The sequence below is a fragment of the Artibeus jamaicensis genome, unplaced genomic scaffold, assembly GCF_021234435.1.
Source record: "Artibeus jamaicensis isolate MK-2021 breed Jamaican fruit bat unplaced genomic scaffold, CSHL_Jam_final scaffold_1689, whole genome shotgun sequence".
NCBI classification, from domain to species: Eukaryota; Metazoa; Chordata; class Mammalia; order Chiroptera; family Phyllostomidae; genus Artibeus; species Artibeus jamaicensis.
Window position 1 is genome coordinate 15,373,634 of NW_026522029.1, and position 24,001 is coordinate 15,397,634.

Sequence of the window (24,001 nt, forward strand, 5' to 3'; positions counted from 1 at the left end):
AAATTCTCTTTAAGCTAAGGAGATTGACTTGCAGTGTCAAACTTCCAAGAGAAGTCCAGTGTTACGCCACTTTAATGTCAATTGGGTGGCTCTTAAAAGAGCCTTTGGGTCTTTCTGAAGATCAGCCTCTCACTTCTTAGGCGCTGCCTTCCTGGGATTCGCCTTCTGCTGGGTCAGCACGGCTCTCCCGGCGGCGGGCCTGCCCGCCCTGGCCTTGGCAGGGCTCTTCCGCGGGGGCTTGCCCTTGGCTCCTGCAGCCTTCCACACGCCTCGGGCAGCTTTCTGACCTGCTGTCGCTCTCGGCTTCGGGGTTGTCTTCTTGCTCTTGGCGCTCTTCGGAGACTTGGACTCTCTGGACAAGACCAGTTTCTTGGTCTTAGTAGAAGCGGGCTTCTTGACCTTGACATTGGTGAGCTGAGCAGCTGCCTTCTTGCTTAACTTAAAGGAGCCAGAAGCACCACTACCCTTGGTCTGCACCAGGGTGCCCTTCCTCACCAGACTCTTCAGCACCAGCTTGATGCGGCTGTTGTTCTTGTTCACGTCGTAGCCCGCGGCCGCCAGCGTCTTCTTGAGCGCGACCAACGACATGCTGGCTCGCTGCGGCGACACCAGCAAGGCCTCAGTGATGAGCTTGGACACAGACAGACTGGGAGTCTTACGGCCCACACCTGTCACGTCCTTCTGCTTCTTCCCTCGCTTTTTGACTATTGGCTTCCCCATAAAAGCAGGGCCGGGTTCAGCCTGGTCCACAGGCGCAGTCTCAGACATCACAGTAAAGAAAACGGAAGTTGAGAACCAGTGGAAGCGTGAAATTCCGCAGGGGCCCGCACGCCTTATATAGGGCAGGACGGGCTCTGATTGGTGCATCACCCGGGCACAGCCCCGCCCCTCGAGGGAGGAGCATTTGTGTTTGTTTTCCCCCCAAAAGTCGAAGCCCACAAAAAATCGTCTGCACAGAGCCACCCAGTGCTGTTGCCGGGTGATCCCCGGAGACTCGAGCCTCGTGTGCCTTCTCACGTTTTAACAAAATATGACCCAGCATGCCGAAAGTATGCGACAAAGTCCTCGATTTTCAGCAAAATTCAAGGAGAACAAAGTTTCCTCTCTTCTTTGTGCATTTAACACTGATTTTTAGCAAGAGACTTATGTTTTCTCAGTGGTCTTCCAAATGCTTGTCTTCCAATGGGTGGGAAAAATCAGCCATGCCCTGACTTTTATGGACGATTAAGTGTGTGTGTAAGAAAAGTAACACTCTAGGGTGTCTTACTGCGGAGTCGGCTGTAGAACTGTAAGGGGATGGGGGCCTGGCCCAATGGCTGGGCGGAGGGAGCAGTAACCCCAGGAGCAGCGTGAGAGGCTGCACCCCACCTGGTAGGGGAAGGATTGGGAAGCGCTGAGGACTGCGCATGGGCAGTTGCCCTGGCAACTGGGCAGCACAGGTGAGTAAGAGAAGTACCTTTGTCTACGTTTCCCCAGTGCAGAGGATTTGGGTCCAGACCGTTAAGGGGAGAGTGGGGAGCGTTGCCCTACTTGTTCTCCCCTTTCTCGGCCAGCGGGGCCCGAGTTCCTGGGTCCTCACAGCCTGCAGGCCACAAGGTTCAGAAAGAAACCCCGGCCGGCGGGCCCTGAAAGCCGTTTCCCCCGCCTCCCCCGGACACGGGAGGCTGCCCGGCACTGGCGGCTGGCGTTGCACATGCGGGTCCCGCACATGGACGCACGGGAGGGCAGCGAGCAGCCGGGGAACAGGACGCGGTGAGCAGGCCGTCTGGGCGCGCCACCTGAAAGACGCCCCGAGCCACACAGTGACGGGAAAGCAGCTAGGCCACTTGCGTTTCTTACAAGGCAATACTTTGGGGTTGCAGATGTTCTGGGCACAGCCTCGGACCGAGCCGGCAGAGGTTGGCAGGCAGATTTTCTTTGGCTGTAAACGGGCTTTGAAACCCGCCATTATTTCAAACCATAACCTTTGAGCAAAAGATTCCTTTCCACTTACACCGAATTCTGCCTCCAGAGTTTCCGCCTGTTGGTTTTTCCATTACAGGATCATCCAAAACGTGTAGGCGAGGTCCTTAATTGGGCAGACACAATCTAATTAACCATAATGTACAACGTGTGGGGGTTGTTTGCACTAACTCCCCGGGGTCCCGGCGGCGTGAGGGAAGACCCTTCAGGATGGAGTAAGAGCGCGAATCTCACCCGTGACACGTTGGCTCAAATCTGGTCGCCTTCCTGGCTGTGGTCCTGCACCGAGAGTCGCTTCTACTTTCATTCCCTCAAACTCCGACCCCCTATACCCTCCCCGCCCTTCACCCCCATCCCCAAATACACAGAGACGCAGGCAGAGTTCCTGCCTTCAGTTAACAATAGGAGAGCGGGGCTGAAGAGCTCCGTGGGGACCACGGGCCCAGGACTGGGCTGGCGGTGTGCCGAGCTCAGCTCTCTGCAGAGCTGAGAGGCAGCAGGTATTGGGACAAAGTCCAGGATGCTTCTTGACTTGTCCCTGAACTCGCCTTAGTGAGAGGTCAGGACGTGAGTTTGCTCCCCAAGGCAGTGTCCCAGGAGGCAGCCAAGGAAACTCCACAGTGGGGTCAGGGCCCACGGGTCAGCGGAGGAAAATCCGACTTGCGAAGGTCCCCAAAAGCCTCCCTCCCTGAGAGTCCTGGCAGTTACTCTGCAGAGGAGGGAGACACGGGAGGCCTTTCAGGAGAGGGTTTGTGTACTGCAGTTCAGGGGGAATTCAGGAGCCTTATGAGACATGATGTAGGTAAAAATGGTTTCGGTCAAAAACAGCCAGTTTGTTAGTCCAGCAGAGGACTGGGCGGGAGGCACCTGATAAATAGTAGGGTTTGTTTTTTTTTAAATCTTAATCTAAGATCCTTATTTTTTTTTAATATAATGCCTCCCCACGCAATGGTTGCAGTATGTCTATCATTTTCCAGCAGTTTATTTCTTATGGGACCATTACCAATAAAAACACGGGCAGGGGAGTATTACCCTCAGTAATGATGAAATAAATCAAAACTTCCCTCAAAATAGTTTGGCCAACCCGTCAGGTTAACAGTGCTTCCAAAAAAAAAAAAGAAGAAGAAGAAAAGAAAAAGAAAAGGTTCTGTGTAAATTAAAAGCTGTATCACGGAAATTTCCATATTATGTTGGTATTATAAGTTGGCAGAGTGCTTCTGGGTAAAAATTTGGCAATGTGTATTAAGAGCCTTCAAATGATTCTGACTTGCAATCTAGCATTTCTACTACTAGCAGTCTAGCCACCCCAAAAGAGTCAAATATTGAACCAAAGATTTCTGTACAAAGATGTGTGATGTGCATGCCCTGTAATGCATAAAGATGAAACCCAAGCTTAACGGCCCATAACAGAGGACCAAATACACAAGTAGTAATGCATCTGTGAAACTCGTGTTTCTAAGCACAATTACCTAGAAAATGAGATAAATGTATATATGGCGTGATAGCTACATTTGCTTTATATATTTCTCACTTTGCAAATTTCTACAATGAACATTTAATATTTTTATATTCGGGGAAGGAAGAAAAGATGTTTTAGCCAGGTTCTCAGTGATCCTCCCACAACTGTTAAAAAGTCTTTATCTTCTAATGTCTCCCATTTCTTGGGTTTTGAGATGCCAGCGTCCAGCAGTGACCCGTGGTGGAAAAAGACATGTCTAAGGCTTGTTTGTCCTTCCTGTGAAAAGAAAGAGATTGATTAATTCACTTCTATAATTCATCAGATAGCTGACATGGTGCTCGACTCTGCGAACAGCCGTGATAAGGGTGCTGAGCTTTGGTTGATGCCAGGTGCTGCTCTAAGCGCTTTGTAGACTCCAATACATTTAATATCTAACAGCCACTGTTCTGATTTACCAGTGAGGAAGGCTAGGAAAGATAGTTTCCCAGGGGTCACGTGTTTTGGATGGATAACCCCCCCCAACCCTGCCCGACCCTGAGCATTTGAGTTTCTGTATAATCTTAACTAAAGGGTGAATGTTACCTGTTCAGTGTCCTGCAACTTTCAACTGAAGGGTCAATAGCAATGTGCCAGGTGGTAAACTAGTTACTGCTTTTCACTGAGGAGACAAAGTAACAAGTGAGTTCCCGGTGGTGAGCTTGTAAGGAAAGAAGGGCCTTGCATAGCTGAAGAGTTCGAGTTCCTTGTTGCCATCTGAAGCAGTTGTAACGCTGTCCAGAAACCTCCCTTCTCTCAGGTGCTCATCCATCTGGCAAATGCAGTCATCCCTCCCTCTTTTTAAGTAAGTCGAATGGAAATGCACCCCAATAAATACTTAGTCTACTCTTGGGAGTAGTACAAAATGTATTTTTCCTCCTGCTGCTGAAAAAGCAGCTGCAACGAACCTAGTTTCATATGAACAAGTAGCTGTCTTGAAGTTTTCATGCCAGGAGCTGGCTCCACAGAGACCCACAGTGGTCAGCACTCCATTCATGGACTGCACCGCACCTTCCTCACTCCCACACTCCTCTCCCTCCTGCTCTGTTTTGTTCTGTCCTGTTTTGTTTTCTCCTCAGCACTCACCTTCTAACAGACCAGACGTTTCACTCAGGTGTTTATGTCGTATTCGGTGAGAGTCCTAGCTCTCAGGGAAGACATTTGTGATTTTCTTCACTGAGGTATGCATACAGGTGCTTGGTACATGCGAGGCATTCAAACACATTTATTGAATGATTTAATTAATTCAGTTATGTTTGCTCACTGAGTGCATACAGGCTCAGTAACAGCCTCTACAGATGCTGTGGGGACCTAATCAGAGCTCAGAGCCTGCTGGGGTGACAACTAAACAAGTGATGACAAGTGCAAACTCGGTGGAAGTTACACAGAGCAGCTGGGAGGGGGAGGGAGAGGGCCAAGCAGATGCCTGCAGAATGAGTGGGCGTTTGCTAGGCAGGGAGGAGGGGAAAAAACAAAAATCAGAGGCGGAGTTCCAGCAGACGTGGGAGGCAGGAAACCAGCAAAGGCAGGGTGTGGGCAAATCTGGCTGGGGAACAGGAGAGAGAGGAACAAAGGAGGCCGTAGACAGAGGGTGGGGCAGGATCCCTGCAGACTATGCAAGGCATCTGGAAAATCCGAAGGGCCGGTTCCAGAAGCTGCTTTCCTCACCTTGGAACAGTGCTGTGCAGCCATTTTATGAGCACTAGACCATTTGTGGTACATGTTTCATTGACCCCCTCACTCCATCTTTGTGACCACATCATTATTGTGCAGGCTCAGGGTGGTAGCATCGTCAGAGTAGGTCAAAGACACTTAGCTAACGATTAGCACACTTGTGATGTGAACAAGGTGTGTAAGCAACAGGCTGTTCTCCTCCAACCAAGTGAAAAAGGTAATGCACGGATGACAGAGGGGAGAAGACTGTAGACTGCCTCGGATCCGGGCATCAGGGCTGTGCGTTATTTTCAGTAGCAAAAAACGATTCCCAGTCAGGGCTCATGCCTGGGTTGCAGGCCAGTTCCCTGCAGGCCAGTTCCCAGCAGGGGATGCACTAGAGGCAACCAATACATTGATGTTTCTCTCCCCTTCTCCTTCCCCTCTAAAGATAAGGAAATAAAATTAAAAAAAAACAAAAACAAAAACAAAACCTGACTGTGGACAATCAGTCCTCACAGAGAACAAGTTTTAAAGAAAGCAGAGTGTTTCCCCAGAAACTTGCAGGACTGGCTGGGAAGCATACGTGACAGGGTGCCTCTGGGGACCCGCATTCGGCACCCCCGCCTTGGCCAGCCACCTCCGCACGGTTCCCGGCCTCACATGGCAACTCCCACGCTGTGGTCTCCTAAAGGCTCGGCCGTGTGGGTTTCAGCCTCTCTCACATTTACTCATCACTGGAGAGATGGCCTGGTAAGGGATTTGTAGAGAGCAAGAGGGTGAAAAGTCACAAATATGAAGTATTTGATCCTTTTGACTCCAAGTATTTAAGTATCTTTTCTTTTTTTCCCCTAACCCAGGCATGTGCCCTGACTGGGAATCGAACTGGTGACCCTTCGGTTTGCAGCCCATGCTTTAGCCACTGAACTACAGCAGCCAGGGCTAATTGACTTTTCTTAATTAGAAGAATAGGCTTCAAAGATTAGTTCGATTGACTTCGGTTAAACAGATCAGTATTTAAAAATGATTTAAGGCTTGGCAAAGGCACAGCAATCTGTTGGAAGTTTCATTTGAGTCCTGATTTTTTTTCTCTTTCTGGTAGTGGTTTTTTTTCTTAATTCCAGTAAACCTTAGATAAATATCATGATGAATTCATATAATGACAAGATCATTTCTAAAGTCTGTGTTATCAGGATAAAGAAGACAGTACATATTGCACTGAACTCACTACATTAAGCAACAGTAACTTCTTAATAAACAGACTAAGCACAGCCATTTGTGTGTGTGAATATTGTGTTTCTCGGTAGCTGTAGGACTTGGTAGAGTGTTCGCCCTTCAGAAAGCAGCCAGCAGTGTGGTGTCCGCCCCAGCCCTGAGGCAGTGGGAAGCAGGCAGTGCTGACCGATCCGCAGGCCCACCAGCACACAAGGCCTATCCCCTTTCCCAACCGAAGTGGCAAAAATAACCATGTCTATTTCCACTCCCCTAATGCATCCGAATGTTCTATAGCCTGTTACTCTACGGTCATCCTAACCTGTGTAGAAAGTAAGAGACTTGCATAAATCAAATGGCTATATCCATGACTGATTTGTACTCTCCAAAGCAGAAACAGTCTAGGTTCCTAAAGATTAAGCATGAATATACTCGATGTAAATTCATCTCCATTCTTACAGTTCATGAATTCAGTGTTTGAGCCGACACACTGAATCCTTGTAATGTGTAACATCATAAAAACCGAAGGCATTTAATGAAATTATCTATTAAAATTTATTTTAGTTCAATGTCTAATTTGTAATTGTAAAATTTTGAAAAATGTGATGTTACCTCATCTCACCAGGAAACCTAGAGAAAGAAATTTAATAAATTCAACTTAATATTTTTTTTTTTAGAAAATAAATTCTAGACTTGTGAAAACTAAAACACCGTGCTATTATCATTTTCCATGAAGGCATTAATACATAAAGTCATAGAACCCATTTTTGAAGCAAAATTAAGCCATTGAATTTGTCCAAAAAGTTATCTTGATTAGAAATATGACTTTCCCCTAGAAAATTATATACCATAAATTAAATTTTAAATGGTTTACAACGGTGGAGTAGTTTGTTTTTGTTTATTACCCTACTGACTTTTCATGTATTAGTTGTTAACTAAAAGAACTAGTTAAAATCACAGCTGTGCTTTTCCTGTTAGAATTTAAAAACTTACCACATTTAAAGCACCTAAATTCTGACTGAGTTTGTTATTTTGAGATGATTTTTTTAGTCTTTGTATAAGCCATTTAAAATTTAACTTTACATTGGGCTTTGTTAATTCCCTAGTGAGGTAAACAAGCTGCTCAAAGTTAAATTGCAGGCTCAAAACAGGAAACATTCCCACTCCTGAGAGTCGGAGGAGCTTGCTGTGCGTTTGGAACAAAATTTGAAATAGGGGAAAACAGACGAAGAAGAAGGCGTTGGGCCGCTAAAGAAGCCGAGCAGGACTGAGGTCAGAGAGACCTCTCAGGGGCGCCCTTGCCGAGAGTATGAGCAAAACCTGATAGCCTTTCTAAGACTGGGAGGAAATTCTGGTTCCTAGTGCTATGTCCTTTACAAAAAAAACCCAAAAACCAAAAAAAATAAACAAAACTCAGCAGGATTAGAAACGGAAGTGTTTGTTTTATCCCCGCATTGCAACCCCCCACCCCCACCCTGTATGTTAGACTCCACAGTCTTATTTACAAGGGTACTTCTCCTCCCTCTCTAACCTTAAAGAACCCGAAGGCACAGAAACTTAGTGAATCACAAACTGCAGAGGCGATCAAGACCAACCGGACGTGAAACTGAACTCCTGCATTGGTGTAGCCGCCCTAATTAGGCCACCGCTCCGCCACTTCCCGGGCAGGCGCCAGCGCACAGCTGTGTTCCGGCGGGAACCCTTCCAACACCCCGTGTACTTTAATAATCCTCCCAGGTGCCAAAGGAAACTGCCTTTACAGAGCAGATTGTTTTAAATTGCACTTTTAGTGTTGTGTTCTTTTTAACACATTTCATCTTAATACACCCATGTTTTTAGTGAAAAAAAAAAGCACAACACAAGCTGCTTAAAATGTTTTAGAATATCATTCTAGTTACTCCTTTCATCCTTTACAAAGTCCTTGCTTGAGTCAAGAACCACAAGTGCTAAGTTTAAATCTTTCAGCCCCACAATTTCCCTAGGGTTCACTCCTGTATGTTTTTGTAACCAACACTCTGATTTACTGAGCACAGCTCTTTTTGAGAACATGTGGGTGGCTCTGAAAAGAGCCTTTGGGGTTAGGAGGCCGCTTACTTGAATTTACTTGGAGCTGGTGTACTTGGTGACGGCCTTGGTGCCCTCAGACACCGCGTGCTTGGCCAGCTCCCCAGGCAGCAGCAGGCGCACGGCCGTCTGGATCTCCCGGGACGTGATGGTCGAGCGCTTGTTGTAATGCGCCAGGCGCGACGCCTCGCCCGCGATGCGCTCGAAGATGTCATTCACGAAGGAGTTCATGATGCCCATGGCCTTGGACGAGATGCCCGTGTCCGGGTGCACCTGCTTGAGCACCTTGTACACGTACACCGAGTAGCTCTCCTTGCGGCTGCGCTTGCGCTTCTTGCCGTCCTTCTTCTGGGCCTTAGTCACAGCCTTCTTGGAGCCCTTCTTCGGGGCGGGCGCGGATTTTGCCGGTTCTGGCATCTTAGATTTAAGAAAACCAAGGGTAAAATGAACCTGGGGAAGGACGTGTGGTATTTATAGGGCCTTTATGCTAATAAGGGATGCAGAAAGCCTTTCAGTTCATTGGCAGACAAACGCTCAGTCTGTCATTCATGGGCTGAACTATGTAAATGAGGTATGGAAATGAAGTTTTTCTATTGGCTACTTGACTGAATTTATTTTGAACCAATCAAACAGCCCTATTTGCTCCCCAGGAATTGCCTATAAAAGCAGCCATATTCGGCCTACTCATACAAATCATCTGTTTTGGGGAGTGGTTTGTGTGCATTTTGGTTTTTTTTTTTCTCCTCGGTAGCCTTTCTTTGTCTTCAATGTCTGGACGCGGAAAGCAGGGTGGTAAGGCGCGCGCCAAGGCTAAGTCTCGCTCCTCAAGGGCGGGCCTGCAGTTTCCCGTGGGCCGCGTGCACCGCCTGCTCCGCAAGGGCAACTACGCCGAGCGGGTCGGGGCCGGCGCGCCCGTCTACCTGGCGGCCGTGCTGGAGTACCTGACGGCCGAGATCCTGGAGCTGGCGGGCAACGCGGCGCGCGACAACAAGAAGACGCGCATCATCCCGCGCCACCTGCAGCTGGCCATCCGCAACGACGAGGAGCTCAACAAGCTGCTGGGCAAGGTGACCATCGCGCAGGGCGGCGTGCTGCCCAACATCCAGGCCGTGCTGCTGCCCAAGAAGACCGAGAGCCACCACAAGGCCAAGGGCAAGTGAATCGACAGACATCTCAGTTTCCTAAACGTTTTGAACACAAAGGCTCTTTTCAGAGCCCCTTCCACTTTCAGAGAAAGAGTATGTAAGTTACAGGGAGAAACATGCCCAAAATTACGTTCACTGCCCCCCATCCCCCAGGTACGGCAACATAAAGATACCTGAGACCTTTAGGAAAGGATCAGGCTCTTGCTAAAATTGGGACTGCCTGTAGAAAACGGAGAGTCAGCATGCTCACGAAGTAGATGCTGCATTCTTTCCAATACAGTCACCTGACCTGACTGTAGGGAGGGCCTGGTTACTGCACAGTCCGATTGTGGTCTCTAAACTCTGATCGCCTTTCAAGTGATTGACATCCTGGAAGGCAAACTTCCGGGGCGGGACTGCAACCTCCCCGCCCTATCCCGGGAGGGAGTTAGGCTCTCGGCTTGGTTTAACGATGACAACACACCTTCTGAAGCCTAACTGGGCGGTGAAAGGGGCGGTGATTTCCTGGTGAGCTCAGAATTCCGCCTGAATCTTAACTAGAATTCCACCTCCTTCCTATTTACGGATTATGAGATAAGGACCAGTTTCTAACCTCTCATACTGAGTTTTGTCATCTGTAAATTGGAGCTAGATTAATGATGTCTTTAGATTCTTGTACCAATTAACCATTTAATGCTCCAAACCCAAATGGGTTCTTGATATTCGATGAACTCTGTTTTATATGTTAATGATACAAGAGGCTCTAATCCCCATGTTTCCAAAGCAGCTGAAAAGGGAATAGCGTGGGCCTTAGTCTTCCCCATAAGAGTTCTTGCCAGGGATCCGGTAACTTAGCTGCATCAAACCCAAAAAGGGGCGGTCTGGTCTGTGCAAAATCCCTCAGGATCCTCTTTTCCAGGATTGACTCTCAGCAAGGATTTCTTCTGGTTGATCCGTCCCCAAGCCCCCCCCCCCCCCGGTGCCATGCAACCACTAGCCAAAGAAGTGACTGGCATGGTCCCAGGTACCATGGACATGAGCACTTTGATAGCCCCTCTTTAGAATTTCCTGATGGGTTTTTCGCGATTCCACTGGGCAAGCAGACTGAGAATCACCGAACTGGAATTTCTGGCCTTGGCTTTCCAGGTCAGCGTCCACTGAGAGGACAGGGTTCCATCCACCCAGCGTTTCTCCTATGTTGGAGAACTTGGATCCCCAGGGGGAAATTGCTTTACATGATTCTTAGGACTGTTTTCATGAACTTTCCAGGTTGTGTATAAACCAAGCCCCAACACTTATTGGGTGTGTCACCTTGGCCAGGAGTGGGGGCTGTCCCTGCCTCCCTGACTCCTGTGCATTTGCTCACCTTCTGACGATTGAAGTTAGGTGTTCAAGATGAATGGTGGACACCAAGCCCTGTGTTCGGCATCTGTTTACCCAGCACCCTTAGAGGTCACTATTCTCCTCTCCTGAAGTAAAACCAAGGAAACCATAACAGAGCATGTCTGAGTCCGGAGATCAGGAAGCCAGTACTTCTAACCACAGGCTATTTTGTACCTAATGGTTCCAAAGACCTTATTGCTAGAGCAATGACACCAGTAAAATTTCTATGCGTCATAGGTTGACTTTGTCTACATACCAGAATGTTACAATCTGCACCTTAAACTCAGTGAAGAACTTGAAGGAAGAAGGCGAGATCTCCTTGGGACATAGACAGCTGGAAGTGAATCTTGAAAGTATATTAGCACTGTAAACGCAGAAGAAAGTCAATACACCTTTGCTTGTGTGTGTGAGAAATGAAACAAGGGAGTGAGTGGGAGATGGCCTGGTAAAGGGCTTGATAAACTATTGTGGTGAATAAGGAAAGGAGTTAGAGACTTGACTTTGAAGTCTCCCCAGTGGCCTGGCTGCCAATATCAAAACTTTCTATTTGACTACTTAGTAGCGAGTGATACCTGTGTTGATTTCATTCATTTGTTATATCTTCATACAAAACTTTAAGGTCAAGGGCCCCATCAGGTTAAATTGTTGATAAGCCAGCTTAGGCCCTGGCATATAATAAACACGAGAAAATTCTTTAGCGGGCAATACACTCAGTAGCTTCTGTTGGTTTCCAGCCTTTGAGCAGGTCTCTATCTAATATGTCCCAGGGGTCTGAGGAGGGTTTACATGGAGGAAAATTGATGAGAATGATAAACCCAGGCCATCTGAAGGCCCCAGGCCCCAGAAACCAAAGATGATTTCAGGGACTTACTGAGGTGCCCGGCAGAGGCACGACCATTATTTGGTTATATGGAGTGTCCCAACCACAGTTCAGATAGATGAAGCATTGCCAACTATTCAATCCAATCCCTTTTTTTTTTTAAAGATTTTATTTATTTATCTTTAGAGGGGAAGGGAAGGAGAGAGGGAGAGAAACATCCATGTATGGTTGCCTTTTGTGCGTCCCCTGCTGGGAACTGGCCTGCAGGGAACTGGCCTTCAACCCAGGCTTGTGCCCTGGCTGGGAATCGAACCATTATTGTCTGGTTCGCAGCCCCCCCCCCCCCAATCCACTGAGCTACACCAGCCAGGGCTCTCAATCTCCTTTTAAATTTGCAAATAATCTGTGCAGCATTATCTTCTCTTTTATTTCATCCATCATTTGCTGCCGATTTTTTCTTTCATTTGAATTTTTTTTTTACAAATATGGTTTTCTAATCAGTTGTCAACAACTACATGTATTTTAAGGTGAGAAGTTAGTATGTGTTTGTCATCTGTTGATCCTAACTTAAAATTATAAATGTAAATACTTTAAGAATAATGCATGGGCATCAGAAAATATTAGGACTTCAATCAAAGATTCCTTGTGCATACTGAAATTGAGACTAAGAGCTCATATGTAGCTCCAGAATTCTCCCTTCAATTTTATTCCCATGCCTTAATATTGTACCAGAGATAAGCAGCCCTAACAGATCTACTAAAAGAGAACCATTGCCTGTACTTGCAAGTACAAAACTGTATCAATAAATAAACAAATCTGCCCTGGCTGGTATAGCTCAGTGGGTTGAGCGCTGGCCTACGAACCACACGATTGCGGTTCTATTCCCAGTCGGGGCAAAGGCCCGTTCCCACCAAGGGACTCAGGAGAGGCAACCATACATTGATATTTCTCTCCTTCCCGTCCTCTTTAAAGATAAATAAAATCTTTAAAAAAGGAAGTTTATGGGTAAAAAACTTAAAATAAACAAATCTATGACAAGTACGATCATAACTCCAAGAGAAATGAAAATATGACATGATTTCAAAATACAGTGAATTTTCGGACATGATTTCAAAACACAGTGAGTTTTCGGTCATAGCATCAACGTCACCACATTGAAAAAGTATGAGCTTCACTGGCCTTCTTATGTTATTGTTGTTTGGGTCATAATATAACGGGGGATTCCCGCTCCCACCTTGCACCCCCACTCACTCCCACCCCCACGAAAAGGGGGAAGGGTCGGGAAATGCCTAGTATTACGCACACAGGCCTCACCCCGGCACCCGTAAATACACACGTGACTCAGCAGAAACCTGTAGGCTTGAGGACAGGTAGGTAATTGGATGGAAGGGGCATGCCCTCCCATCTTCTTCCGCCGGGGGGAATTATGGGGGCCATCTTTAAAAGCAGAGCATGGACACGCCCTGCGCGCTTTCTGCTGTTGACTCCTGGCTGGTCAGTGCGCTCCGTGACCTTAGGCTCCTGAGACTGCGGGCCTTCTGGGGTCAGTGTGGTCTGAGAGCATTCCCCGCCGCTGACCCAAAGCGCTCTCCGGGCGAGCCGAGGCCTGTCCCTGGCACACGAAGCTACCTACGCGGTTCTCCGGAGGGGTTCCATCAGTCACGGTTCCCGCCGCCACTCTGCCCACTCCAGCCCAAGCAGGACCTCGGACCCACCACACCAACCTGCGGGTCTGGGTTTTGCAGTCCAGTCAGTGCCGATTTCGGAAGCTGTGTGGCCAGCAACGAGCCCCGCGGCCATCTCTCATAAGGAAGCCGTAGCCGCTCTGACAGTGCTGATAACCGGAGATGTGCTGCTTGGATCCTGCTTCGCCATCGGCGCAGAGGCACCTGAGAGCGACAGCCGAAAGAAGAGAACAGCGCGTGCGCAGCGAGTAGTACATCTGCACACACAGACTTCGAAGAAACCTGTCTTCAGAGTTTTGCCTGTGACCAGCCAGCGGTAGGACCCCCGGGTGGTTCGGTTGCAGTAATGGTGTCCGACGGGGCGCTGTAGACTCTCATAGAGGGTTGACTCCCAGCAGGTGGAAGGGCAAAGGGTTTGGGAAGGAAGAAGCACCATTTGAGATTTCAGGGCCGCGCACCAGGGCCTGGGTTGGGGTGATAATTGGTTGAGTTTTGGGGAGGCCATTGCTTGCCGGGTCACTGTGAGATCGGTGGTTTCTGTGCGCTAATTTAAAAAAATGGAGCCCATGCTAGTTGTGTTTATATGTTCTCAGTTTGCGTGGGGGATTGTAGCGTTCATACTTGTGGGCCTTTACTTCAGGGTCGTCAGGAACTGTCATAGTTCAAGATTTAGAGGAAGCCCACTGGGCCAGATTATAGGTGAATTGATTTTTTATTGCAACAGTGTATGGCCTACGTACGTTTTAGACTGTGGGGAAAAATGGCCCGTGAATGGTTCCTTAAGTTACTGTACTATCATGCAGTTGAACTTATATTGCCAAAAGTTAGGCAAGTGGGACGAGATCCCTTATGTTAGGGCATTTATTTCGTTGCAAAATAAGGTTTCATCAAGAGCAGGGAACCCTTTGCTGTTGCAGAGGAAGGAAGAGGCTTCCAAACTCGAGCTCTCTGATCATAAGACAAAGGAAAGTTTCAGTGTCCGGAACCCAGAAGAAAGAAGATCGGTAGGAGGAAGATCTCTTCCTTGCTGTCCCGTGAAGCTGGGCTGGCGCCTCTCCACTACCATGACAGAGCTCCAGACAGAGCTCCAGGAAGACGGCATGGGGGGAGCGGCAGGGAGCCATGACGCCAGCTACCAAATGGAGGTGGATCAGCAGAGTGAGGACCAGGGCATTCGGGCTCCTCCTCTCCCTCGTGAAGGTTTGAAGGCCATGAATGGTGACGTGCCGCTGGCAGGCAGTCTTACCAGGGACAGAGTGAAGGAGCCTGATCCAGACGCCATTGCTACAGAAGAGAGGGCGGGTGCTGCCAACAAAAAGGCATTTGCCAGAGTATTAGGCCTGGCTCGTAAACGCAGAGATGAACTTGACGCTGCCATTGCTTTGAGTCTACTGAATTCCTCCAAATGTCACACTGAGGGAAAGACTCTTAGGAGGCACAACACTGTGTCTGCAGACACTAAGCGCTCAAAAAGAAGACACTTTGAAGTCTGGGGAGAAAACCGCAATCCCAATGATTGGAAGCGAGTTGATGGTTGGCCAGTCGGACTGAAAAATGTTGGCAATACCTGTTGGTTTAGTGTGGTTATCCAATCTCTCTTTCAGCTGCCTGAATTCCGAAGAGTCGTCCTCGGTTCCACTGTGCCACAGGATGCATTGGAAAACTGTACAGATGAGCGAGAGAAGAGGAATGTGATGTTTATGCAAGAGCTTCAGCGTTTGTTTGCTCTGATGATGGGATCAAATCGCAAATTTGTTGACCCTTCATCAGCCTTGAACCTCTTAAAGGGAGCGTTCCAGTCCGATGAGGAGGAACAGCAGCAGCAAGATGTGAGTGAATTTACACACAAGCTCCTGGACTGGCTGGAGGACGCGTTCCATCTGACGGTTGTTGCTGACAGCAACCTTGAAAACCCAATGATGCGATTATTCTATGGCACGGTCCTCACTGAAGGGGTTCGTGAAGGAAAGCTGTATACTAACTCTGAGACCTTTGGCTTGTATCCCCTTCAGGTAAATGGTTATTGCAACTTACAGGAGTGTTTGGATGGGGCTATGGTAGAAGGTGACATTGAGCTGCTTCCTTCCAATCAGTCAACAGAGAATGGACAGGAGTATTGGTTCACAAAACTGCCTCCTGTGTTGACTTTCGAACTCTCAAGATTTGAGTTCAATCAATCCCTTGGTCAGCCTGAAAAAATTCACAATAAGCTGGAATTTCCTCCGATTATTTATATGGACAGGTACATGCACAGAAATAAAGATCTTGTTCAAAGCAAGAGACAGTGTGTTCGGAGGCTGAAGGAAGAAATAGTACTCCTACAGGAAAAAATGGAAAAATACGTGAAGTACGACTTGGACCCTGCTCAGTCCCCACTCCTGAACGTGGCATCTCAAAGTGACAGCAGTGTGACATTACCACTCTCTTCAGTGACAGGTGAAGGAAACTCTCCTCAGAGTGTTGCAAGTGTCTTCTCTGAAGATTGTCTTTGCAAGTCTACCACAAAGAATAAGCCTCTTCCATCTTCCCAATCTTCTGGGGAAATGCCTGCCCAGCCAGTTCCTCAAACAGTCACAGATGAGATAAACTTTAAGACCTGTCTTCAGAAACTGAGCAGTGAGACTGAGCAAGATGTACAGGATTTAAAGAATTTCATTGCAAGCACTACCCAGGCTATTCAGCAGATGTACTGTGATCCTCTGCTTAGTCAGGTGCCTTATCGCTTGCATGCAGTTCTTGTTCATGAAGGACAAGCAGATGCTGGACACTATTGGGTCTATATCTATAATCAACCCAGACAGGTCTGGCTCAAGTACAACGACATCTCTGTTACTGAATCTTCCTGGGAAGAACTAGAAAGTGATTCCTACGGAGGCTCAAGAAATGCCAGTGCCTACTGTCTGATGTACATTAAGGACCAGCCACCCAACTTCAATGCAGATGCAACCCCAAGTGAATCAGAGCAGATGCTAGGAGAATTAGAAGGCTTATCTGATGAACTTAAGCGTTACATTGAGGAAGATAACTGGAGATTTGAACAGGAGATAGAGGAGTGGGAAGAAGAACAGTCTAGGAAGATTTCTCAAATGGAGCTTTCTGACAATCTGGCATCACAGGATTTCCCTACATCACAACAGCCTTCAGGGGCCTCTTGTGGGGTTCGCAGCTTGTCATCCGGGCATGCCGTGATGTTCAAGGAGGAGTCTTCCCAGGACACTGCAAACCCGACACGTGCGTATGGGAAAAGCGGTGTGGGAGCAATCCAGAATGAGGAATACTCCAGGCCCTATTAGCAAGGAAATGAGAGACCAAAGGGCATCTGTCTCAAAAAGTCAAAATACTGATTTCCTAAGTTTTTATGTGTTAATAATATATTTACATTAGTTCCTTAGTAGCACTTCTAACCCATCCATTTCCTTGCTTGAACTTGGGAAATGGAAGCATGTTATCTCACATTTATTGGTTGTTCCCATATTACTTTTAAATTGTAAACAAATATGAGTGCTAGTGTGGCCAAAAAAAAAAAAAAGGAAAAGTTAGGTTTGTGTAGGAGAATGTGTTTGCACTTTTAGGGACTTTGAGCTCCTCGATACAGAGTTTGAATGTGGTCTTTTCCATCACTTAAAAGGACAGGGATTGAAAGTGAGTTACGGTTATTCTGAAGCGAGTAAAGTTTATGAAGGTTGCAGAAGGCACTTATAAAGTTGTGTATGGAAAGATCAGAAAGTCTGTGAAAACTATAATTTCAGGGACCTTTTGTACAGTTTGTTACTAGAGAAGTTTCTCTGAATGTGTGGAGCCCCCAAGACCCTGAGGAGGAAGGAGATGGGGTCTTCTCTCCTGCGTGTGAAGCCGGTTCTTGGTGTTGCTTAGTAACCGCCACTGATGGTCATTCTTCCCTTTTGAGGGAGTAGGAGGGAGAGAACACCATCTTGTGTGGTACGCAACAACAAAACAGTTTGTGAGGGTTGCATAAGGCCATGGAAAGCTATGAGACGTTTTTAAAGGAGAGAAACCTTAGTGCTTAGGCTCAGTTATTCTTTGCTTTAGGGTTTGTTTCTTTCCGATGTTTTGGGGGCTTGGGGAATTTTGCTGTTTTCTGTATATCGGGGATCCTCTCTCTCTGCTGTTGGTGCCAGTTAAGTGTCCAGCTGAGGTGAGAGGTCACCTCACGGCTGCCAGGAGACCAGCGGACCCACCAGTGGGCGAGAAAATGTCTGCCACAGTGGCTTTGTGCCATTTGGACCTCTCAGGCCTTGTGTTTGTAACTGATGGTGTGAGACAAGATTCTGAGGCCGGTTCTAGTCTCTCCCCTCACCCCACCTTTTATTTTGAAGCTTTTTTTTCTTTTTGCTTTAGATTTTGTGTTTTTAAAAGAAATTGAGGCTCCTAAGCATTAAGCTTTTGTATTAGACTAGAAGTAGTGGAAGCATGAGACATGGAAATGCAACTTTAGAGGCTACTGGAAAGCCAAGGATTTTCCTTTTTTCTTTGTATTTCTCTCCCTATTTGATCCCTCCAGATTTTGGCATTCTTAATGAATAATGACCTAAAATTTGTTTTGCATGAAACCAGTAAGACCAGCTTCAAATTATGGTTTTAATAACCAAGACTTTGACTGGAATCTTATGCCTGAAGAAGGTATGCCTGGCTCTGGTGGTTACCAGAAAGCCTTGAAGAACTGAGATTGACTCTCAGAGCTAATGAAAGCCCACTGAAGAAGCAGCCTGGTACCGTGGTTTGTCGTGTGGTTCCTGGCAGTCTTTCCAGGGAAGGAACGAAGGTTGCTTTTCTGAAGGATGGCAAGGAGGAACCTTAAGACACCTTGGGAACTTCAAGGACTGAGGAATGCAGACAAGTACTTTAGACCAAGCTGAATGGCAAGCGTGGGGCTTCCCTTCTGGGCTCTGGAGAGCTGACTAAGGGTCGATCAAAGGTTCTTCCTGTGAGTTCCAGCAAAGCAGATTTGTGACCGTCTTTGTGACCAAGTGCTGCTCTTGTTGTTTTCATGCAAACAATAAGGCCAAATTGAAAAACTGGCAGTCTTTTTTATGACAACAAGGGTGATCTTAGGGAGAGGAATTGGGTTTTGAGGAAAATCACAGTGCTCAGTCGTGAACGTCAGACTTCAGTGCAGCTGCCTTCAGAGTCTGGGGAAAAAAGCCTCGCTTCAGACGCTTATCTGCATCAGCCCCTCCTGAGACTCAGTGGTTTGACTGGACTAGATGGTTGAGTTAGTGAAGCATAGGGTGGCCTGTCAGCTTTATTTTGAAACTGGTTTCCTTTTCTGCCTTCGTAGTTTGAGTACGAAGGCTTCAGAAGTTTTAGGCTATTCCTCTCTGCCTAATTTGAGTCTACTGAGCAGTAGGGCTTCAGGCAGTTGTGACACTCCTTGAACACCTTCCTCCAAAGAAGCTACTTTTTCTTAACTGGGAATCCTGTAGAATTATCTCTGCCTTTGCCATTTAGTTGTTATGGTTCAGATTGTACCTTCTAACTCTCTTGCCGAATTTGTTGCCTCCAGAATACAGCAAGGTTGCCAACTTGTTCAGAAATGCCATCCTTCGGACATCACACATGCTGTTTTCCAGGGGTGACCATCTGACCTGGACTTTGCGAGATTTTCTCCGTCGTATAAAGTCTTCCTTCCAGTCCAAGACCCCCTTTTGCTAGGGATCTCTGGACCAAGCGGTAGGTAGGACTACGTCCTTGCCACGCAGGAAGTAGTTACAGAAGAATGAGACCTTCGTCCATTTCCCCTTGTAAGAGTACAAGTGTCCAGACAATGGGGGGGGGGATTGTAACAGGACCCCCTCCCCTGTGCAATGGGGGAGGGGTTGAGAAGCACTGAGGAGCGTGCATGTGTATGTTACCCTGGCAACCAAAACAGATATGTGTGACTCAGCAGAAAAGCATGTATAATGCTTATAGCTAGGGTAGTGTTTGGATGGAAAGGCCACACTCTCCCATATACTTAATTTGTGCAGAGTATTAAGGGGGTTGTCTTTAGAAGCAGAGCGTGTAGAAACTGAGCTTTGCTCTCCCCAACCCTGGCTGGCAGGCCGGCCACCAGGTGCTCAGGGCCCCTCGGGGGGACTGTGTGGTATAAGAGCGTTCCCCACACCTCTCCCCCACACAAGTAGCTGTAGCAGCTGCCTGTGTGGTGTCTTTGGGGAGGGAGGGTCAGTCAGTAGCAGGTCCCACCATCGATACTGCTCTGACCTTTCCAGTCTGGGAAGGGCCGGGACCCACCACACCAGTGTGTGCGACAGGTCTTAGCAGGCTGGTGGGTGCTGTTCCCGGGAGTGGCATGGGCAGGTGACAAGCCCCATGCCCTGCTCCCACACTAATGCTGTAGCAGCCCTGCCAACCAGAGCTGTGCCACAGGGGTCCTGCCCAGCCGGGCACACTGACACACCAGAGCGCAGCACTAGAGACAGAGGACAGTGCTCCATGAGTGGGACACCTGGATTCAGACTCCAAAGGAGGCCCAAGACCAGACCAACTGGAAACCAACTAAGCCGCCTGCATTTCTTAAAAGAACATTGCCCTTCGGTGGAAGAAATCCTGGGCAAATGTGAACTGAGCTGGCAGAAGGTGGCAGGGTGTTTTTTTGAGGGGGATGTTTTAGAGAAAAGGGGCTTCGAGGCATAAACCCACTATTATTTTATGCTGTGTGTACCTTAAATAAAATTCCTGTTCTTTCTGCTAAACTCTGTCTCCAGAGTTTTTGCCTATGGGTGGCAAATGGCAGGGCACCACTGGTTGTTTGGTTACAGTAGTTTGGGCAAAAGGAGAAAAACCAACATTTCTCAGGATTGATGATGTCTACAATTAGAGTTCAGGAAGGTTCTGAGAAGACCAGGTGTGCAGAGTAAGCTTCAGACTCTGTCGTAGGTGGTTTGCCTGCCAGTTGGAATTTAAACCTCTACTGAGCTCCTCACTCAGGGACACCAGGCAGTGGCAGGAGAGGACAAAGAAAATAAGTGCTAACCTTGGCAGTCGTTTGTTAGGCATGTAAGGGATACCATTTCTCACCACTGACCCCAGTAATCCCCAGGACTGCCGAGAATGAGGAGCAATGGTCACTGTCATAAACTTTGGAGAAATTATTCTGGTAATGTGTATGCAGTTTATTAACAGCCTTTTATCTAGTGAGGCAGTGTTAGATAAAAAAGACTCAAGAAACAAAGGAGAAAAATAGATACACTGGGAGAGAGGGTATCTACCATCTAGAAATCAAAGCCCTACTATGTGAGGTTATAGGAGATTGTTCACCATTATAAATATCTGTATAAATGGTTAAAGTGTGCATATATTCAGTTTGTAACTTCAAGCACAGAATACAAAAAGTAATCTGCCTTCTTCTCATGCCAGATCTCATCCTGCTTACATTCCTTAAAATACAGTCTGTGGATGGAAGGGCCAGACTTACTACCAGACTTCTTCTTGTTTTCCTCTGCTCATTATTCCATGACACAGGTACCTGGTCTCTCTACCCACGGTGACGTTCTAGCACCTGGCCTGGCGCCCTGCTCCTGGCCTTTTCAGACCCCAGCCTGTGGTTATCGGAATTTCTACACAAAACTTGGCCACTGACCACTGCTCCGGGAATGGGTGGGATTTGGAAGTACATCCCACCTGCAGTCCACACTTCTTTTCTAGACTTAATGCCACATGGTCACCCTCAGGCAGCACTTGGTCCTAAGGTTCTGGTCTCTGCTGGCTGATAGGCATGAAAAGAGTCCTCTTTAATTTGCTAGTGAGTCTGTGGTTACTGGGTGTCGTCTTTAAATCACTGAAAGGAAAGGGTCATCCTGCTGGTGCGTGTGACAAAAATCAGTGCTGTTTCACCCACTGAGGGTCAGCTCTGTGCATAAGAGCATCTCGCTGGCTTTGCAGTCAGATGCTAGGATTGGCCCGTGGACACTCCTCTGCAGGGTGCAGTCAAGCTCACCTGTACCCTGACCCCTTACATCCTCCCCAGAAAACATCTTTAGGAAGGGCTGGGAATGAATGCTCAGAACCAATTCATTCTCAACATTTATTTTTACTCAGAAATGGAGTAATCACTGAGCCGCAAGGGCTTGTGAGTTCGCTCCTGGGGTATGCACCGTTCTAGCCACCACTCAGTCTCAAGTTCTAGTTACTGAATTCGGAGGGAGGTTCATGACTGGTTGGCTCTAGAGCTGCTCTGTCCCATGCAGGAGCCACTCCCCACACGTGACATTTTAAATCTTAATTAAAAACCTGGAAAAACTGTACTTGAAAAATAACTAAATAAAATTAATTAAAAATTTTAAAAAAATCTGGGAAGTTACACTAACCACATCTCAGGTGGTTGGTGGCTACTGTACTAGACAACAAAGGTACAGCATTTCTATCATCACAGAAAGTTCTGTTGGTAGCATCTGAAGGGAAAAATCAGAATCTTCCCAGGAGCCTCCTGGGTCCTCTTATCACCCAGAGTTTTTATGTCAAAAATTGAGAAAATGGGTCTATATGTTTTCTGCTTGTGCTCAGAAAACCTTAGAAGTTCTCAAGCACAGTTTTCTCTGGTTTCATCTGACCCCTTAGCCTCCCAGAGTTGCTCACGGGAGAAATGCCTGGTTCTGGAGCATCTGTGAAATTCCAGTTCTCGGATGTCCATGGATGGATGACCTTGTCCTAACATCACTGGTAGATTCATCACATTACTTGCAAATTTTTTCCTATTAAAAACAATCTTGGTCAGTTTTTTTTTTTGTGAGTGCCTTGGGGATAAGGAGAGGAAAGGGGGCAGAAAATACTTTTGAGGGAAAGCTCTTTAATACAACGGTCTAATTTTTAGAATAATACATTCAGGGGTTTCAAACAAGTCATAATAGCATGACATATATTGAGAATCTACTTCCTCTGGATGAGTCCACTGTTCCCTGGGTCGTTCTTAGCATGTGTATGTGCCCATTGCTAATTCACACAGATGTAAGAATGAATGGAGGTTTATCCTTCCTCCCCGCCCTTCATTTTTAAGAGATAAAAAGACTATTTACTCTGTTCCACACTTGCCCCATCCATATATCTTGGAGAACTTTCCAGGCGGGAGTACAGGGAGCTTCCTGCCCCCCATCACATGCTGCTGTGCCGTGTGGATGCGTCACAGTTCATGTGGTCTGTCCCCCATTGCTCCGCACCTGTGACAATTCTGGGACGATAAGCTCCCATCTACAGGAAATGAAAAATTGTCATATTCTGTGGGGGCAACTTTCCTCAAAAGTCCCCCCATGTGCCACGGATGAGAGTAAACATGACTGAGACGTGATGTGATCTGCTTGGGGAGGAGAGGTGGCCAGTTTCTCAGAGGAAAAAGGCCTCGAGCCCCTTCCTCCATGGCCTTTTATTGGGTTGTAATACACAGGAATACAGGGCGGCAAGGATCAAACAGTAGATAACATTTCAAAGAACTCTGAGGGCTTAGTCTGAGTCAGAATCAGTCAGGAACAGAGTTTTAGGGTTTCTTGCTTGAACCCTTAACATATGAATGAAAGCGCTCTTAGTAGAGCAGATTTCACAGGTTTATCAGGAAGTCTTCTTGATGCCAGATTTTCCCCAGGACACGCTCTAGCAAGGCAAGGAGCTGCACCTCTCCCCATCAGGTTTTCAGGCTTAAGGAGATTAGAGCCAGGAAGCGCTTCTCCCAGGGAACATGGAACTCGGGCTTTGACAGAGCCGGGGGGGGGGGGGGGGCGGTGAAAGTCCATTTTTCTTTGTTGCAGCCCCCCAAGTCCTTCCATGAAGGCCTCCCAGGCAGTCATGTCTGGCGTAGGTTGCCCTTCCTCTTACCTGTCTGACCATGCTTTGGGGGCAAGGAGGAAACTGAGGCAGCATTTGCTACCAGAGACAGGCTTTGTCTCCTGCGGCTCGCATCCCAGGGGTCCTCCCTCGCTCATCCTTAGCCACAGGGTAGAGAGTTACAATCCCTAGGACCAATCAGAGGGGCCCACAACAATATTCTGCTAGGGAGGTGGGAATTGGACAGAAATCCCAGTCACTTGGAGGTTGGACTCAAGGTTTTCCCCATAAAAACTCAATGGTTTTAGCCAGGTTAGTAATCTCAAACCTCTGTTTTCTTTAAAATGCTGGTAGTGCTTCCACAGCATGAAAAAAGGTCACGGGTTAGGAATTCTTTGACAGTCTGGAGAGCAGCACCAGTGAAACGGTGAGTTTGGGCACCAGTGTTGTCATGAAGAAAGGGAAGATGATGGAGGTGGTTTGTCGTATTAATTGACGGCTTAGGACACCTGCCCAGTGAATGGGCTCTTCTGCCCTCCTCACGGAGGAGCTGGAAAGCACACCCTCCCCACCCACCTGCCCCTGCCCCTTCAGCTCTCCCCTGCAGTCCAGGGTGGGTTTTAAGAAGGCTACTCTGTAAAGTCTGTGTTGGGGGCTGGGGGCCTGTTCAGTTCACTGTCATAGACTGACCCTCAGCGTGGTGCCCAGCATTGACAGGTATGTACTAGAACCTCAGAAAGTGCCTGATGAACTCATAAGTCTGGGCCGTAAGACAGAGACACCCAACGTAGACTCAAATCTATAAAAAGCAGTTTGTGTGCACGCACATGTC

General features: G+C 47.5%; 4 protein-coding genes and 1 non-coding gene across 5 annotated transcripts; 3 read left to right on the top strand and 2 right to left on the bottom strand.

Annotated features, from left to right (window-relative positions):
* Window positions 1–129: 129 nt before the first annotated feature.
* Window positions 130–778, bottom strand: H1-6 (H1.6 linker histone, cluster member). The gene has a single exon (XM_037152974.2). The coding sequence runs from the start codon at window positions 766–768 to the stop codon at window positions 130–132; it is 639 nt and encodes a 212-aa protein (XP_037008869.2). The 5' UTR covers window positions 769–778.
* A 2,828-nt stretch (window positions 779–3,606) lies between these two features.
* On the bottom strand, window positions 3,607–8,832 carry LOC119054929 (histone H2B type 1-C/E/F/G/I). Its single transcript, XM_037152984.2, has 2 exons — window positions 8,417–8,832; window positions 3,607–3,697 (listed from the first exon to the last, which is right to left on the bottom strand). Exon 1 carries the CDS (start codon window positions 8,801–8,803, stop codon window positions 8,423–8,425), a length of 381 nt encoding a protein of 126 aa, XP_037008879.2. The 5' UTR covers window positions 8,804–8,832; the 3' UTR covers window positions 3,607–3,697; window positions 8,417–8,422.
* A 283-nt stretch (window positions 8,833–9,115) lies between these two features.
* LOC119054927 (histone H2A type 1) lies at window positions 9,116–10,472 on the top strand. Its single transcript, XM_037152982.2, has one exon. It carries the CDS (start codon window positions 9,154–9,156, stop codon window positions 9,544–9,546), a length of 393 nt encoding a protein of 130 aa, XP_037008877.2. The 5' UTR covers window positions 9,116–9,153; the 3' UTR covers window positions 9,547–10,472.
* Window positions 10,473–12,067: 1,595 nt separating this feature from the next.
* Window positions 12,068–20,147, top strand: LOC119054912 (ubiquitin carboxyl-terminal hydrolase 28-like). Its single transcript, XM_037152967.2, has one exon. It carries the CDS (start codon window positions 13,956–13,958, stop codon window positions 16,689–16,691), a length of 2,736 nt encoding a protein of 911 aa, XP_037008862.2. The 5' UTR covers window positions 12,068–13,955; the 3' UTR covers window positions 16,692–20,147.
* LOC119055001 (small nucleolar RNA U3) lies at window positions 17,132–17,339 on the top strand. Its single transcript, XR_005083612.2, has one exon. It is a non-coding gene; the product is annotated as a small nucleolar RNA U3 (small nucleolar RNA).
* Window positions 20,148–24,001: the final 3,854 nt, after the last annotated feature.

What these genes read in the sequence shown, in the direction of transcription:
- LOC119054912 (XM_037152967.2), top strand. Translation starts at nt 13,956, where the DNA reads ATGGAGCCCATGCTAGTTGTGTTTATATGTTCTCAGTTTGCGTGGGGG.
- LOC119054929 (XM_037152984.2), bottom strand. Translation starts at nt 8,803, where the DNA reads ATGCCAGAACCGGCAAAATCCGCGCCCGCCCCGAAGAAGGGCTCCAAG.
- H1-6 (XM_037152974.2), bottom strand. Translation starts at nt 768, where the DNA reads ATGTCTGAGACTGCGCCTGTGGACCAGGCTGAACCCGGCCCTGCTTTT.
- LOC119054927 (XM_037152982.2), top strand. Translation starts at nt 9,154, where the DNA reads ATGTCTGGACGCGGAAAGCAGGGTGGTAAGGCGCGCGCCAAGGCTAAG.